Source organism: Carcharodon carcharias, chromosome 9 (assembly GCF_017639515.1).
Source record: "Carcharodon carcharias isolate sCarCar2 chromosome 9, sCarCar2.pri, whole genome shotgun sequence".
Lineage (NCBI taxonomy): Eukaryota > Metazoa > Chordata > Chondrichthyes > Lamniformes > Lamnidae > Carcharodon > Carcharodon carcharias.
The window spans coordinates 10,722,206-10,740,711 of record NC_054475.1 but is presented as its reverse complement, the minus strand read 5'-3'; the positions used below and the strand labels follow the sequence as shown (position 1 = coordinate 10,740,711).

The 18,506-nt window shown below is 45.4% G+C and overlaps 1 protein-coding gene across 2 annotated transcripts in view; it reads right to left on the bottom strand.

The window, feature by feature from the left end:
- Positions 1-1,633: 1,633 nt before the first annotated feature.
- cntn2 (contactin 2) overlaps positions 1,634-18,506 on the bottom strand; it is a 177,516-nt gene continuing 160,643 nt past the window's right edge. The window contains exons 20-23 of one of the 2 annotated variants that reach the window (XM_041195638.1): positions 17,196-17,382; positions 13,817-13,929; positions 11,045-11,210; positions 1,634-7,206 (exon numbers count right to left, since the gene is read on the bottom strand). In XM_041195638.1, the coding sequence (XP_041051572.1) occupies positions 7,106-7,206; positions 11,045-11,210; positions 13,817-13,929; positions 17,196-17,382 (567 nt within the window). In that variant the 3' untranslated portion in view covers positions 1,634-7,105. Of the gene's footprint in view, positions 7,207-11,044; positions 11,211-13,816; positions 13,930-17,195; positions 17,383-18,506 lie in introns of those variants that run through there. The other variant, XM_041195639.1, reaches the window with a different exon arrangement.

Below are 18,506 nucleotides of genomic sequence, written 5' to 3'. Positions count from 1 at the left end.
AACAGGGACAGCAGGCCCAGAGAAGCTGCTCTTCGCTTAAGGTCTAACCCTGAGCCCAGCCCTGTGTGTTTGCTCAGGTGTGCAGCAACCGGTGGGGGGGGGGGGGGGTGGAATGCCGAGTGGTCAGAGTTTGAGTCCCGACAGTGGGAACACGGATGGACCATTGCATTACCTCGACCGACATGCCCCTAGTGTTGGTACTGAGGGAGTGCTGCACTCATGGTCATCTGTGCCAGGCTTCACAGGCAGCACCACATCACTTTTAGCGAGGCTCACGGGCAGGTCTCTACCTACCAGACCCATCTGTAAGGCAAGGGTGACTTTTCAATGGCTGCAGGTCTAGGGTTTGCTTGGGGAAGGGGGAGAAGAGGCCGCAGGTATGGGAAGAGGCTGCAGGTTGAGGGCTGTACTGGGGAAAGTTGGGGGGTGGGGGGGGTTGCGGGGGGATGATTCCAGTAAGCAGGGCTTATAATGAGAGGCTAAAGTATTGAAATCAGGTTCCTGACATGCGGTGGTGGGGAACGTGGGCCACCGTTAACGGTGGAGCAGATGATTGCAAACAACGGCTTGAAACTGAATTTTGTCCTCTCGCTATATTGTTCCCTCTGCCCCTCATGATGCCCGATGCCAACTGGGCTGGGGAATCCCAGCCTTAGTCTTTTTAATGCCAAGCTGGACAACCACTTGATCTTTGTGTGGAAGCTCATTAACCATAGGCAATGATTGGAAAAAAGCCAAGATTGGGTTTCTGGTGGATGCCGGTGGTGGTTTTTAAAGAGGGTTTTTAAAAATTCTTTCAGCGGATGTGGGTGCCATTGAATAGGCCAGCATTTTTATTGCTCATCCCGAAGTGCCCTTGAGAAGGTGGTGGTGAGCTGCCTCCGGGAAGTCTGTGTGGTGTAGGAACACAGCTCCAGGATTTTGACACAGTGACAGGAAAAGCCATTCAAGGAGGAATGCTGGCTATGCTGGGACAAGTAACTCCAGACCAGTGAGGCTTTAGTCTCACAAAGCTGTAGAAAAGAGGAGAGGTGCTGGTAGTGAAGGATGGTTTGGTTAGCCAAGTGGAAAGGTACAGGGACATTGGGGAGGTCTGGGAAGGGTAACATGCTGTGTTCACACAGCCACAACAAATGTCGATAATGGCAATGAATGTTGTTTTAGTAACTGATGAAAGTGGTCTTGATATTGTCGATAGACAAAAGGGATTCCAACAAGAGAAGAGGGTGAAGAGTGCATGGATCTGGATGGCAAGGATGCATTCCAGAACCTTAGGGAAGGTTAGAAATAGGGAAGGGGGTAATTGGAGAGAGAGAGAGAAAGAGGCCAAAGATAGGAATGGTTTTGAAGGGATTTAGTAGGAAAAGCATCTTTAGAGAAATATCAGTTCATGATATCAGTGAATTTAGGGCTGAGGAGAGATTAGTTGGATGGGGAAGAGTTGAGCTGGGGGAGATTGAGGGAGCTGGACGTGTTTATAATGGATATGCTGAGGGCTGGCAGGGAAGATATAGGATATTGTCAGTTAATGGGGTTAAGCTAAGCGCAAAGTGAAAGAGGTTCAGGCATGTTGAATGAAGGTGGCCTCAATTTTGGATGATGGTTTCAGAATAAATTTCACTCAGATCATTTGTTAGTCTTTGTAATACTTTATTAGGAAGAGGTTGTGGAGGCCAGGCCTTTATTTATAAATCAAATACAATATAGTACATTAATGTGTCTGATATTCTGAGCTTATGAAGATGATTCATTCAAACGGTGACAGAAACCTTCTGTTTCTCGTTTAGAATTGTTGAACTCCCTGTCAACACTACAGATGTGGCTCCTATTGTTTTTCCATTTATTATGAGGCGTTAATTAAAGAAAGTAAATTTCAGTCATCTTAATTAGCAAATTTATTTACACATTTCCATCAGTTACCAGTCCCCAACTCCCAAAGGTACAGGTGTGGTAATTGCCTACATAGTTCCTTATGACTGTGAAAGGTAGTAGGCCAAGCCTTTATGATTGGCATTTATCTCATGGGACATTCCATCAAGTGAGGCCCCCAGCCCAAGACCTGATAAAATACCACCAGATACAGCCTGCCATTTTGGCATAGCTGAAGCATAATAACATCAGCTCAGGGATAGACCATTCAGCCCCTTGAGCCCATTCTGCCATTTAGTGAGATATTGGCTGAACTATATCCCAGCTCCATCTACCTGCCTTAGCTCCATCTCCCTGCATGCTCGTGCCTAGATCAAAAGAATATTGATCTCAGTTTAATTTCAAATATTGCCAAGGCATCGTTAATGCTTACCTAAACCACTAGCACACAAGCAGATGTGGCCTCAACTTAATCCCTTCTCTGAAGGATAGGATGTCTAATAATACAGTGCTCGCTGCTCACACGGCAACACTGTTCATAGGGTAAATTGATGTCTCAACATACTAATGATGAAGCAAACATCCTTACTCTTGGGCTTTCTAAAGCACAGATGTTGCTCCAATAACAGTTCCAACACAGAACCTAACTACCCAACTTCTTTTGCTGGGAGAGAAGGCAGGAGTAGGAGACCTGTGGGTAGGGTTCCATGTTGAGAGGGCAGGATGTTTGTATCAGTATCACAAAGTAGGGTATGGTGCCTTTGAACTGTAGTTTCCATTAAATGAATGGGAATGGTCACCCCGGCTCCAAACATGTACACTCTTAGCTTCTTTATCTGTTTGATTCTATGTGAAGGTCCATTTAACAGGAAAGATGGATTGCTAACATCACCAGAGATCTGTGGCACAACTCAGTAGGGGCTCACCACCCTTTATAAATGGACCAAAACGAATGTGACTCTCACAGGGTGACATTACTTGCAGCACAGTGACAATTGTAATAATGATACCACGTTTTTAATGCTCTTAAAAAAGTTTCCTTCTAAGAACAAGTTTGGAAAATTACAGCTTACAGCCAATGTCCTTAACACACACATCTCATTCTTCCCTCTCTGCATTACGTATTCATATACTAACAACATCATTTCTATCTTTGTGTTTCTTCAGGGAATAGAATTAATTAATACACTTTGTGCCTGGCATAACAATATTTACATTTACGTCTTGAGTTAAATGCAATTGGGAAGCACAGCCATCAGTACTGAATTAGCCCTCAACACCAACACATGAATATCACTGACGGACTACTAACTAAAGCACAATCATGTTTTTCAAATTTTGTTCCGATGGTAAATGAATGTGTGTATATGCATGTCTGGGGCAGGTGGGGGAGAGGTGGTTGCTTATGGGACGTGAAGGATCATTGAGCTCTGTCCACGCTTCTGCCTGTGTCTCTAAGACTCTGTCTCATGCTGGAGTCCACTGGTGTTATAAATCCTCTAGGTACCTTATCTCCTCAATCCGCTTAGGCAGCTTTAGCGAGCTGTGTAAATGCAGAGTTCAGTTCTACCCTCCTTCATTTTCCAGCAGTTAATGACTAGTGATCCGGAGTGTGCATCTTGGATGATTTTCCCTCTCTATCCCAGGTCCTTTGATGCATATGTAACACCCTCTACCCACCCTGTAGTTGAGATTTGCTAACTCAACACAGAATTGGGAATTAACCCCTAAGGCGTTCCAGTCTGATAATACACTGGGTTATGTCTGGCTCATAAAGGGAAATTGTTTTGAGTGTCTCTTCATTTAGCATGTCTGATGCAACAATGAAAACGAGGGCTTAATATTTTCAGCTTCCCTCTTCCTTTCAGTATACAGCTCAGTGCAAATTGTTCTCCCTCTCCAGCCTTTTTCCTTTAGTTATAACCTAGTTATAGTCAGATTGCTTCAGTTTAGATTGCTACAACATTCCTCCATTCTCACAGAACAATCACCAGCCCCTTCCCTACTCAACTTCAATTTCCTCAACCCTATCCTTCTCCTTCCTACCTTACCTTAACTCACCTTACCCTATCCTGCCCAACCCAACCTGTCAGTTTCTGTCTTGCTCACACGCTATCATTGTTAGCTAGTCAGCAAGAGGAACTCCAACTGGAGGATGGATTGCAAGAAACTTGAGAGATAAATGGTCAGGAGACCCTGCTCTCAGTGTGGAGCCTCACTTGACAGAAGCTTGGAAAATGAGGCAGGGAGAGCAGCTCCTAAATTTCTGGTCATTAACTTTCCCGTTGCTTCCGTTGAGTGAAACTGAAAGTGTAATCCTTCCGACTCTCCAAATGTCTTTACAACTTCATCCACTGTGGACGAGATGGGAATAGAGCATCACACGGCTTACAGCACGCTTCCTCGGAACTCCCGGTTACCTGGAAGTGGCTTCCGTTGGTTGCTCGTGAATTCTGGCCATTTATAATAGTGAAGAGCAGTTCTCTTTTATGTTCCCAAGATAGGCACAGCGTCATTGTGAATGTCACCCACTGAACAGCATCACTCTTTCCTCCATTATAATTGACCTTGCAAAACAACCCATTCAATAATTTTTAACACTCACCCCCACCATGCACTTAACTCCTGGTGCTTGGGATTCTGGTTGGATTGTATTGGGAGTCCAGCTAGCAAAACTGGCCATGGCCCTGCACTCTGACAGTCTCAAGTCTTTTAAATATTGAACCATCATCCCAAAAACTTGGATCCTGTGCCTCCAAAACAAATTTAATATATAATTAAATAAAATAAATTAAACATATTAATCACCTTTCCATCAGGGAAAGCGTTGAACTTTAACCTCATCCTGTACAAACCGATAATCAAACCTACCTCAGTGCTACAAACTGCCTCTATTACCTAACCGCATCCCACTCTTACTACTACAGGCTAAACTTAACTACAATATTCTTCCATTCTCACAGAGCAATCACCAGCCTCTTCCCTACTCAACTGTACTTCAGATTCCTCAACCCTATCCTTCTCCTTCCTACCTTACCTTAACTCACCTTACCCTATCCTGCCCAACCCAACCCTACCTTGATCAACCTTAACCTTTCCCTTTCCCGCCCTTCCCCAGTGACAACCAATTCCACAGGTGGAACCAAATGGGCATCAACAGCCAATAAACTACAAGGCTGGCCAACATCTGATCATTGCAGTACTAACAATATTATTCGACTTGCTACCCAGTCAAAGCACATCTTGATCATCAACCTTTGATTGGTTGCTAAGCTACCCTCCATTTTGAATGAAGGTGGGTGTGTGTGGCCCAAAGGACATCAGGTGATGTCAAAATCGTGGTGTGATTTAATCTGAAACAAAAAAACTCTCTTCATGATGCGATTGACTTACAATATTGCTACTTTAAGCTGTAGTTGTGTCTAGGCAGCTTTGAACTGGGTGACCTTGACTCAGGTCACCTGCACTCAGTTACAGACTAATACATTCTCATTTTTTCTCTACTACTTTAACAATCGGAATATTTCCCCAACGATACTTGTCCAAAGAAAAGTGAGTATCAGGGGGTCAATAAATATGATAAATGAATGACTTTGATTCTGTATGGAAGAGTTAAAGGTGTTAGGTTTATTGACATAGCCAATTCTGTGATCTCTGTGTCTGGCTCCTCAAGTTTTCAAGTCAGGAGTGGCTGTAACATTCCAGCACACAGGAAGAAATGGAAACACAGGCACATGAGGAGGCCACTCAGTCCCTCAAGTATGTTCCGCCATTCAGTAAGGTCCTGGTTGATCTGTAACTTAACTCCCTCTACCTTTTTAGTTCTGTAACCCTTAATACCCCCACATAACAGAAATTAGCGTTTCCCCCATTCAATATTGCTGGTCCAGGTAGGACCTACAGAGACCTCCCAGATCTGCCCTTGGCAGGGATGTCTTGACTGACTCATAGGAATATCCAGCATTTCCTCAAAGATCAAGCTGAATGGAATAGTCAATTCAAACTGCCCCTCTATTGGTGCTCACTCACCATGCCAACCAGAGATGTTAGCTTAATGGGCTCAGAAGCAAAACCCTGTCAAGAGTCATTAGGACTCGAAACATTAACTGTGCTCCTCTCCACAGATGCTGTCAGACCTACTGAGTTTTTCCAGGTATTTTTGTTTTTGCCCTGTCAAGTGGAGTTTCAAATAAAGGAACATAGGACATAGAAACATGGAACATGGGAACATAGGAACTGGAGGAGGCCATTACAGGAACAAGCCTGTTCCTGCCATTCAGTGAGATCATGGTAGATCTGCGATCTAACTTCATGTATTCACCTTAGCCTTAAATCCTTTAACGCCTTTAGGTAACAAAATTTTATCAATCTCAGTTTTAAAATTAACAATTGATCTAGTATTAATTGCTGTTTTCGTTGGAGAGTTACAAACTTTCCTAATTATACTGATGAAAGGTTTGGCTCCAATTTTTTAGACTACACCCCTTAGTCCCAGACTGCCCAGCCAGTAGAAATAGCTTCTCTCCATTTACCATTATCTGTTCCTCTTAATAATTTGAAAACATCAATCAGATCACCCCTTAACCGTCTAAATTCCGGTTGATTCCACCCAAATCTTTGTAAGCTCTCCTCATAATTTAATGCTTTGCATGGGATGGGGGTGTGTGGGTCTGCTGTGGGAAGAAAATGTCATTCAAGTAGGTTCACTGGCTAAATGAATGGGAGAGAAACCCTGGAACCTTCAAGACCAAGAGCCAAAAAAGAAGTGAGATTTGAAACTTCATGAATGGAACACATTCTACAAAGTAGCTGGTACCTCATGAAATCTACTTGGGCCTTATAAGCCCTGTAACCAAGAACTCTTGCTTGGATTGTGCATTGTATATACAAATGTACAGTGCTGTGCATAGTATAAAGAAAAGATTGTTCTATACAGCTCAGTCTCTGGGAATATTATTTTCCAATTTAACTTCCCAGGGTACTACCTTCAGACCTAATAGATTATTAAAACATTTTGTTGATGCTTTCCACACGGATTTTTTTTTACAAAAAAAAGTTTTTTTTTTAAACGTTTCTTTAGTAAGATTTTCCCCAGTCACCAAATGTATGAAATTTTCTACCTAAAATCGTAAGACAAATGTCACATTTTTTTTAATACTATAAACAGTTTGGTGTTGGATGACTCATCCTTCCTTGGGAAATGGCGTGCAGCAATGATGCAGGTGAGTGGTTGCAGTCAGAGCTCCAGGCAGCCAATGGCAGTAAGTGTTAGTATGGCAGTGAAGAAGATGTTGTGGAGGACTTGTACCCCTGAGTTGTTCACCATCATGCTGGTGCCTGCGGATCAAGAACAACATTATTATTCGAAAGACTGGCTCCAGCAAGACTTTGCCACATGTTGCAGGCAGGGTCAAAAACGGACTTTCGCTTACTCAAAACCCACTCTCTGAGAGTTAAAATCGGACCTTTTGTTTCAGTGTCGACTTAGGTACATGGATAAATGTCAACTCTTCAACACCTCTGGGACTAGCACTGGTAACTTCTGTGCCTGTGAAAGAGTGGGGTTGCGGGTGTAGGGTTGGAGAATTCAGAACCTTATGTAGAGTGGTGTGCTCCAAGCAAGTATGTATCAGGGAACCGGCGCTATAGCATTGTAGCTCAATCTCTGGTTCGTGATCCCTTGGCTTCCCACCGGGAGTGAGGGACTGGTGAATTTAAGCTGTAGGCTGGATAATGGCAAACAATTCCCTATGTTACAGCAGGTAATTAGGCCCATGAAGTGTGTGTGTGCGTGTGTACGTGTGCCACTTGGACTAGGATGGCTCCATGTTCAATCCCTGAGGGAACCAATGGCAATGGGGATACAGGCAATGCAAACCCCTATGTGGACTATCCTTAATCCGGGTTAGCACAAGATCCAATGTGGTCTCTTGTGATAGTTGTTAATCTGTTTTTTCAGGTGGGTTATGAATACCATTACAATAACGCACAGGGGCTTGAGGTGAAATTTGTTAATTTGCACCCTATGTTCAGTACTGTATCCAACTCCCTGGTGAACTGACTGATGACTGTGTGAGATAGTTAAACCCACAGCCTGAAAACACAGATACCCTGACTTTGAAGTGGTGGCGACTGCGATGCATTGAATCCCTGGAGCTTTTGTCCAAGAATCCCTTGGACCTGGCTGGATGCAGAACCTGGGCTGGAGGTTGGGTGTGGAATGTGGCAGGCTGGAGGCTGGAGGCTGCAGTCAGGAGTTGCCTTGGGAATGGACCCCAGCGGCCTAACAATGGTAAGAAGTGGTGGCAGAGGTGAGCCAAGACGATGGAGTGAGGGGAAACCTTGGGCTATGGAACATCCCGAGGCTTCCTGGCGGGAGTCTGAAGAATGTTCCTCTCACCTCCTCGCCCACAGAGAAAGATAACATTTAAAAAAAAAATCAAAAGAGGTACCTCTCCTAGCACATAATTACACCCCTCTATCTACACCCCCGACAAGTGTAGCCTGATGGGGAGGCCTGACACTGCGTTCACCCCTTTATGTACACCCCACCACCACTGTGCATGAACCCACCCTCATCCACTTACTCTCAAAGCCCCTCCTCCTCACCCTACTCAGACCTTGAACTAAAAAGGCATTTGGTTCCTGGTGCTATCATCAGGAAAGTCTTCTGCATATCTAAAGAAGACCCTTGCTGCCTCCCTGCCAGTGCCCTCCATCTGTTTAACATCAGGACACGGTAGGAAGGCAGGGGTTAAATGCTTCCTATCCTTTTAACCCTCTACCCCCACCTCCCTGGGATGCCCAGTCTTTTACACAGCTAAAATTGGTGCCCATAGAAACGGCTGGCATCAGTGATCTATGGCTTATTATTTAAACAAGTCCACACTGTTTCTTACAAACATCTGACATCCGCAGTCAAGCCAATGATAAAAGATTGAGTCAGGTTGTAATGAGCTCTACATGTTTAAAAGCAGATGAAGCCACTGTGAATGCCCCCAGCAGGCCCTGCAGATTGGCAAAGAGTCATGAGGTAATGGTTGTCTGGGGCCTGTTAGACACTCCCTCAGAGAGTAAGCTGATGTGTCATGGCCCTCTGGAGAGCCCCTTGGCGAGGCAGACAGAGAGAGACAAACACATCAGTGAGGCCCAGGGGAAAGGGAGACAGAGCCTGACAGACGCCCATAACCAGGCTGCGAAGCTACTTAAAAAAAACAAACAGCTCTACCAGATTCCCCACAACTTTTCCGGAGAGTCAGCCATTTTCCTACCAAAGGTAGGAAAGGTTCATGGAATTTCCATGGCAATGTGTCTTAAAATCTCAGTTGTAATAAATATTTAAACCGCCTCTTCAATTTGATTCATAGAATGACAGAATGGTGAAGCCATTTGGCCCATCGTGTCTGTGCTAGCTCCCTTCAAGAGCAACTCAGCTAGTCCCATCCCCTTCCTTTTCCCCTTAGCCCTGCTAATTTTCTTCTCTTCAGATAATTATCAAATTCCCTTTTGGAAGCCATGATTGAATCTGTCTCCATCACACTCTCAGGAGGTGCATCGCAGGTCCTAACCATTCACACTGTAAGGCAGTTCTTCCTCATGTCAACTGTTGCTTCTTTTGTCAATTAGTGTTCTCTGGTCCTCAACCCTTCTGCTGATGGAAACAGCTTCTCCCTATGTACTCTGACCAGACCCCTCATGATTTTGTACATGCCTTTACTCTTTTCATCCTTGGAGGTAATCCTGCACTGTGGATCTTTGCCCTTCACCGTAAGCTCTCAATGAGAATGAGAGGGCCTCCAACTCCCACGGGCCAGCTGAACTGACCCATGAGAATCCTGTGGAGCTCTCCGCCAGTCCACTGAGGTTAGTCGATCCTTACCCCTCCCTGCAACAGTTACAGGGAAGGTTTTGATTGCGAGGTTGGGCCAGCTTGCGTGTGTGCGTGTGCGTGTGTGTGTGTGTGTGTGTGTGTGTGCGCATGCGGGGGGCACTCGTGGCTGGGTGGTCCATCACCAAGGAGCCCGGCCTTTCAATTTTACATTGACGGGGCATTGGAGATTTAATAAAGCAGAGCTGAAGGAAGCTAAACTTTCCCCCAGTACAATGTACTCTTGTTAATTTTTCAATGCATGCAGACCTCGTCCTTTCACCTCCCCCCACAACAAACTGTCTCCTGTTTATACTGTATTACTTCCCCCCACAAACTCCATCAATCGCGCCCCCCCCAACCCTGGCAACCCCTTCGCTTGCAGGTGAAGGTTGCCAGGTTTTGGAGAAAGCAATAATAACGCAAGAGGTTCACTGACTATGAGCTGCTAGTTCTCCCCGTTTTGATATAAACAGTTAGATGCAAAATCTAAACCAGCACTGCCTTGTCATTCATGCTGAATTACAGTGACGGGTAGTCGTAAAAGAATGGTTCCTCTACTTTGCCACAATGCTGCGTTTTTAATTCTGAATCTCAGAAAGATCTCAGCAATGCACCGGAATAACATCTCCCCATCTTTGTGGGCTTTGCAGGATGGTTATCAATATGATACCAATTAGCAGTGACTGAATTAAGCCTATTCAGAGGGGGATACTAGGACAGTGGTGATCTTACAGGACTAGTAATTCAGAGGGCTGGAATAATACTCTGGAGACAGTCCAGAACTCACCACAACAGCCGAGGGAATTTAAATTCAATTAGATAATAAATCTGGATTAAATTGTTGGTCTCATTAATGGCGACCATGAAAAAAAGCAGACTATTGTAAAAACCCAACTGGTTCATTAATGTCCTTCAGGGGAAGAAATCTGCTGTCCTTACCCGGTCTGGCCTACATGTGACTCCAGACCCACACCGATATGGCTGCATTGGCTCTTAACTGCCCTCTGAAATGGCTTAGAAAGTCATTCAGTTGCGGGTGGCTCACCACCACCTGCTCAGGGGCAATTAGAGATGGGCAATAAATGCTGCCAGCGACTCTCATATCCCAAGGATGAATTAAAAAAAAAAAATCTCATTTCACTTTAGGAGCACAAGTGATAAGAGTGAGGGGGACAACGTCACTGCTCTTCTTTGGACTGGATTCTGAGACTGTTACTGAGACCCAACACCACTGTTTCCACTGGCTCTGTGCCCATCTACTCATCGTTTGGTTCAAAGTCCCTTCCAGTCTGAGTTGTTGCTGACCTGAGCTCTTTGATATTCGGATCCTTGTGGCTGCTCCATCCCCTCCTTCTCCAGAGGCTCGAATCATCACCAGGTAGCTCATGTCATTGGTAAACGGGATTTGCACAGAGTTTTTACTGGTTTCTATTACTTTAATGTCCGACTGATCTTCAGCCTTGTACAGAATCTAAAATAAGGAGTGGTTTCTATTAGAACAGCTATTCGATTACAGAGAAACACTTGCATTCATCAGGCTGTCGTGCATCTCTCAGAATGACCTCAAAGTGCTTTGCACGCGATGAACTATTTCTGGAGTTGTTTTTTGCCGGTTTTTTTTTTCTGAAGAATAAATATTGACCGGAACAGCAACAAAACTATTCCTGCTCTTCTTCAAATAGTACAATGGGGCCTTTAATGTCCAGTGGAATCATCAGAACAGGGAGACACAGTCATGGAATTATAGGGCAGAATTTTGGCCCCCCCACCCCCCCCCCCCCCCCAAATATGAGAACAGAGGTGGGTGGGGCGTGTGATTTGGTGCAGCCAGCCAGCTTGGTTTGCCGGCACCGTCTTGCCCTCCCCAGGCCATTTTCCTGGAGGTGGGAGTGAAGAACAGATTTTTCCAGTGGGCCTGCAGACCCCCAGCAGCGTTGGGAATAGGCTAGCTATCTGGAGGCAGTCTCCCGGCGGCCAGCTAGTGGGCAACTGTTCCGGGCAGGCATTGAGGCCTTCTCCACTTACCTGGCCACAACTGTGGCCCCCACAATGGTAACCTGGCACCTGTGACCATTTTTTAAATTTAAAAGTTTTCAAAGCTCCTGAGAGGCTGCCTTAAGGGGGAGGGGTGGGGTGGGGGGGGGGGGGGTGGTTGGTGGCTGTGTGTTGGTGGCAGGGTGGGTGACCACTCCCTCCCTTCTATGCTAGTGGGCCTCCTGTTGGTCATCCAGCTTTGAGAGCCCATCTGCCACTCTTACTCGGGCGGTGAGTGCTCCCATTGGCCATTAATTGACCAACTCACTGGAAAATCACTGCCGGGTGAGGCCACAATCAGATCAGCCACGTTCTTGTCAAATGGTGGAGGAGGCTTGAGGGGCCAAATAGCCTACTCCTGCTCTCAATTCATATGTTTGTATGCTCGTAGGCCATTGCTTCTCGCACATTGCAGGGTTTTGACCTGTTTTTACACCGGGGGTGGAGTTCTGACCCAAAACCCAAAATCTTGCCCGTAGAATCAGCACAGAAGGAGGCCATTTTAAAAATTTATTCATTTGTGGGATGTGAGCATTGCTGGCTGGACTAGCATTTATTGCCCTTGAGAAGGTGGTGGTGAGCTGCCTTCTTGAACCCCTGCAGTCCATGTGGCTTAGGTACACCCACAGTGCTGTTAGGGAGGGAGTTCCAGGAATTTGACCCAGCGACAGTGAAAGAATGGCTGTATAGTTCCATGTCAGGATGATGTGTGCCTTGCAGGTGGTGGTGTTCCCATGCACCTGCTGTCCTTGTACTTCAAGATGGTAGAGGTTGCGGGTTTGGAAGGTGCTATCGAAGGAGTATTTTGAGTATTATGTCCCCCCTTAGCCTTCTCTCCTCTAAGGGAACAATCCCAGCTTCTCTGATCTCTTCACATAGCTGAAGAGATCCCTCATCTCTGGTATCATGCAGGTAAACCTCACTTCTTTACTCTGAGCTCCCCCAGCCCTACAACCACTCTCGGGATTCTCCCATTCTCTAATTCCAGCCTGGCGTGCAAGATCCTCAACTCCCATTGGCCACACCACTGGGGACTGTGCCACAGCAGCCCAGTCCCCATGATCTGCAATTCCCTTCCCAAACCATTCCTCTTCTCCATCTTCCTTTCCTCCTGTAGGCTGTTAAGACTCAGCCCTTTGACCAAGCCTTAGGTTACCCTTAATTAAAACCTTCTTGACATTTGATTTGCTTTCCTTGTGACACTCTGAGGCACATTTCTATGTTTTCCCACATTAAATGTGCTACATAAATGCAAGTCGTTGTTGTTTTTCCTAGTGACAGGGCCCTGTCTGCTGTCCACTTCAAGGAGGAAGCAATTAGCTCTATTCTGCTGCCGTGTGCAAACTGCAGAGGTCTTGTGGCACTGTGGGTAGCATGCCAACCTCTGAGCCAGAAGCTCTGGGTTCGAGTCCCACTCTAGGACTTTATGGCCAAGGAAGGGGACTTCATAATGTGGCCGAACGGGTTGATCATCAATGTGCAAATCCTTCTAACATGTGTCAATGGCAGGCAATAAAAGCAGGGATTGGGGAACGAGCAAGAAGATCAGGGAAAAGGGGAGGTGGTATTGTCACCTGTATTCCAGAGACCCAGGTTAATGCACTAGGGACCTGGGTTTGAATCCCACGACAGCAGATGGTGAAATTTGAATTCAGTAAAAATCTGGAATTACTGTGAAACCATTGTTAATTGTTGTGACTCCAGACTCACACAATGTGGTTGACCCTTAAAAATACCCTCTGATTTAGGGATAGATGCTGACCTAACCAGTGATGCTATGAAAATCCTATGAATGCATTTAAAAAAAAGAGGGATTTCTAGTCATGGAAATAATGTTGGATTCTTGGGGGAGAGGCCAGGCCAGTGTGCCCAGCATGGGGTTCAATCCCCCTGTGGTGGATTTGGGACCTGCCTCCTTGCCTTACCTGTGGTGGAGGTCTGGGTGCTGTGAGTTGGACCTGCCTTTGGGCAGAGAACTGAAGAAGATACAGGATTACATCAGGAATCCTGAGCAAACAGAGGGTTGAACTTCTCAAAATCTACCTTGTATCCCTCTACAGCAGATTCATTTTCAAAGGCCTTGACGTGATCCCATTTGATTCTGACCCAGGAGCCGACTGATTTCCAGGAAACTTTACCCGGTGAGCGGTTTGGAGCTGGAAACACACAAAAAAAGGGAAAAACGTAACCACTTCCAAAACAAAATTGAGCCAGGTCCACCCAAACACATTCAGGAGGGTTATCCTTTGGACTTCCACAGTCAATCACACTAAATGAAGTGAGCATTGTAAAGGGTTAAGATCAGGAGCATCTGATTCTAATTTAACTAATGATGTAACTATGATGCAATGTCACGTGACTAAGAGAGTGTAATCTGGTGGGAAGCAGGTATAGCCTGATGTTGAGTGCTGAGATGTATATAGATCTGTAAATAAACAAGAATGGTTTTTACGAATAACAGTTTATGGTAATATTCTTAGGGTAACATGCAAACCCTAAAAAAACCCCATCATGACAAAACAAAGATTTGTGAAAAGAAAATAATTGGCATCATCTACAATTAATACCTGATTAAATAAACAGGTGAGTTGCGTATTCAGATCTTCAGAAACTCTGGCTGTGTATACACCTCAGGCTATTTGTGTGCAGGCACCAACTACTAAGAGTTAGGAATAAAATAAAACAGTCCCTCCCCCACCCTCCAGCTTGCGGACAGATCTCCCTAAGCAGAATAGTTGGTAGTGAATGTTCCTCATTTGTTCCAAGTGAGGTTAAGGTGTTTCACTGTACATTGAGCTCATCACTAATATTCAATGATTCATGACTGGGGGATTCAATTTTGCCTTTTTTTATTCTTTCACGGGACGTAGGCATCGCTGGCTAGGCCAGCATTTATTGGCCATCCCTAACTGCCCTTGTGAACGTGGTGGTGAGCTGTCTGCTTGAACCACTGCAGTCCCTGTAGTGGAGGTGCCCCCATGGTGCTGGTAGAGAGTTCCAAGATTTTGACCCAGTGGCAGTGAGAGAATGGTGATATAGTTCAGAGTCAGGATAGTGTGTGACTTAGAGGGGGACTTGTAGATGGTGGTGTTCCCATACATCTGTTCCTTCTAGGTGGTGGAGATTGCAGGTTTAGAAGATGCTGTCAAAGAAGCCTTGGTGAGTTGCTGCAGTGCATCTTGTAGATCGTATACAGTGCTGCCCCACTGTGCGTTGGTGGTGGAGGGAATGAATGTTTAAGGAAGTGAATGGGTTGCTGCTTTCTCGTGGATGGTGTCAAGCTTTTTGAGTGTTGTTGGAGCTGCACTCATCCAGGCAACTGGGTAGTATCCCATCACACTCCTGACTCCTGCCTTATAGATGGTGGCATGGGGAGTTAGGGGGTGAGTTACTTCCCACAGAATTCCCAGTCTCTGATCTGCTCTTGTAGCCGCAGTATTTATATGGCTGGTCCAGTTCAGTTTCTGGTCAATGGTTATCTTCAGGTGTTGACAATGGGGGATTCAGCGATGGTAATGTCATTGAATGTCAAGAGAAGATGGTTCGATTCTCTCTTCTGGGAGATGGTCATTGCCTGGCACTTGTGTGGCATGAATGTTAGTTGCTACTTATCAGCCCAAACCTGAATGCCGTCCAAGTCTTGCTGCATGCAGGCACGGACTGCTTCAATATCTGTGGAGTTGTGAACTGAAATCATCAGCGAACTTCCCTACTTCTAACCTGGAGTTGCTGAAACTCAAGAGGCTGTCTGTTTTACCGAGTTTCCTAACCTGGTACTTAAATTTCTGAGTGAATGAAGATCAGCGTACTGTATTGGCTACTCGTGGCTTTTGAGAAATACATATATATATTTGTCCTTGGGATGTGGGTAATATTGGCAAGATAGCATTTATTGCCCTGAGAATATTAAGAGGTCAGTCATTTAATATGGGGACTGAAGTCACACACTAGCCAGGGCAGCTAGTGGGGGTGGAATGATTCCTTTTCCATGTTGATGATAAGTGAGTTTTCCTCAGTACATTGCTGAGTTTCACTGGGACCTGGTGTACTCGGTCACTGCCTTTGTCTCTTCCTACACAACGTGTTTGGCCAGTACCTCAGGGAATAAGCAGATGCACTGCGGTCTGGACCTCCCAGGAGCTGAAGATCGAGTTATTGTTGTAATGGGCTGGATGGAAGTCTCACCCTGCCCTGCCCACAGAACGTTCCCCTCCAAGTCACTCACCATCCTGACTTGGAAATATATCGCCGTTCCTTCACTGTCACTGGGTCAAAATCCTGGAACTTCCTCCCTAACAGCACAGTGGGTGTACCTACACCACGTGTACTGCAGCGGTTCAAGAAGGTAGCTCACCACCATCTTCTCAAGGGCAACTCGGGAAGGGCAATAAATGCTGGCCTAGCCAGCGAAGCCCATATCCCGTGAATGAATATAAAAAAATATTGTTCACAAAGGAGGCCTCCATATTCAGGGGCTTGGAGTAGTTTCTGGTGTGGGGGAATGATTCCACGTCATCATGTAATAGGGGTAGATGGATTAACTGCCCTTGTTTCATCTTCCCCTTTTCATGTGGCCCTTCGCTGGTTTTGTATTCAAGGCTTCCTTACCGGCCTCCTCAGGAACTGCGTTTTTCCCCTGCATTTTCTAATGTAATTTTAGACACCTTGCTATAGGGAACACACATACTCAGCTTGTGCTGAGCTTGTGATGGCAAATTACAGGGTATGGTGGTTGGGAACCATTAACTCTTATCTGTAATAGGATGAATGGTTACTTCTAAGGGCTGGAAAAGTCAGAGCTAGCAGAAAGGAGTTTGGAATGTGGAAAACAAGATAATACACAGAGAAGATGCAAGGCCCAGAACTGGCTTTCTAGAGGGAGAGATTTAATATTCACGGATTGTTGTGACATCTATTGGATGCTAATGGAAAAGGCTTTGTTCTGGTATGTAAACTACCAAAGGGGCTTTGAGCTCTCTGTTTCCAAGGGCCTTAGCTTTGCGCGAGGCATGTGGGTGTTGCATGAATGTCAGTGGGGCATGCATACAGGCAGTGCACGTGTATGGGATGGGCATGTGTTTGAGTAGGCTGTACATATGGGTAAGGCACCACTTGTATAATGGTCCTGCCTGTAGTAGATTCCTTTGGAATTTGTTAATGCTAAGGTTCCATCCCCCAGTCCAAATCAAATACTCGACAGACATTATTGATGTCTCTGAGCCTTTTAAAGGCTTAGACTCTGTCTCCTCTCCACTTTCTCCTGCATTCTAATCACTTTCTGTGTGAAGAGGTTTCTCGCTATTGGATTGATTAGTGACTATTTTATATTTGTGAGCCGTTAGGTTAAGTGGAAGATATGGACTTCCAATTCTGTTCTTTCTCACTCAAGCTTTAAACCCTGAAACACCAGCCCCATACTCACGTGCTTTCTTGGTGGTGACAGTTGTGGAGGGACTGGAAGGACCACTCCCAGCGCTGTTATAGGCCCTGACTTCCACGTGGTATAGAGTGCTCGGCTTCAACCCAGGGACACGGGCTGACAACTCGAGTCCAGGGGTTCTGACTCGATCAGCTGAAGCCTCCTTGTCATTCTCCCTCCAGTACCTGATCTTTGGAGGCGGGAAAGATGTAAAACACAGACATAAAAGAGAAAAAAATGGAGAGTGTTAGAAGAAAATAACAAAGTGAAAAACAAAGGTCATTTAAATTGCCATCAGGTTATTTCAACTTGACCTCTTGAAGGGTCATTTTGATTCTGTGACATAGTGTCGAATGGGTCAGAAGCCTGTTTTACATCTCCTCCCATTGAGGACAATGGGAATGAACCTTGGATTGAGATCCCAAACTCTCAAACTTTCTCCCAGAAGGTACTGACTCCTGCTCTGGGGGAAGTGACTGCCTCCAACACCTCAAAGTCAGTGCTCTGTGGATCCAGGAAGAGATTGTCTGCAGGCTATTCCACTGTGGGAGCATCACAGCCAAGCCTAACCCCGTCCGCCTCCCTTAACCCTACTATTGGCAGAAAATCACTAGACCACATTCAGGAGAGATTTTTCTTTTAGCTGTCTCAGCCTAGATCAAGTGATCGTCTCAGGAGTAGGGCTTGAACCCATGACTTTCTGTCTCAGAGGCATGAGTGTTACTCACTAAACAATGGTCCACTTAGTTAACTCAAAGCTAGAATCTTCCTGATCTTTCCACTTTCACTTTCCAAATGATTCATAAGATCATTTACCGAAGACATTTGGCTTAAGTATTGCTGAAAAAAGAGATACGTTGAAGCTTTTCATCTGGCACTCATCAGGACACTTCACAAGAATACTGAATGTAAAGGGAACAACAATTTATATCGTATGAGAAGAGAGTGTTGATTGGTTGGCAAGTGGACTCTGAGGCGATGCCATGGAGAATGCACTAATTAGTGGTGACTGGCAGTTAACTTTCAAGTTGACAACCAATTTAAGATCGTCAGTTGGGCATTTGCGGGTACTGGAAGCTACATATATTAATACATAGGGCATTTGACATTGCTAGCCTATTCACCAATGTTCCAATTAAGGATGCTATAGACATTTGCACTGCAGCACTATATCTTGGTGATCTAGACATGCCACCATTGCGTGAATCAGTATTCATTGAGCTCATGAACTCAGTAACTTGCACAGTTGAGTTCAGTTTTAACGACACCATGTATACCCAAATAGATGGTGTTGCCATGGGATCCCCTCTAGGC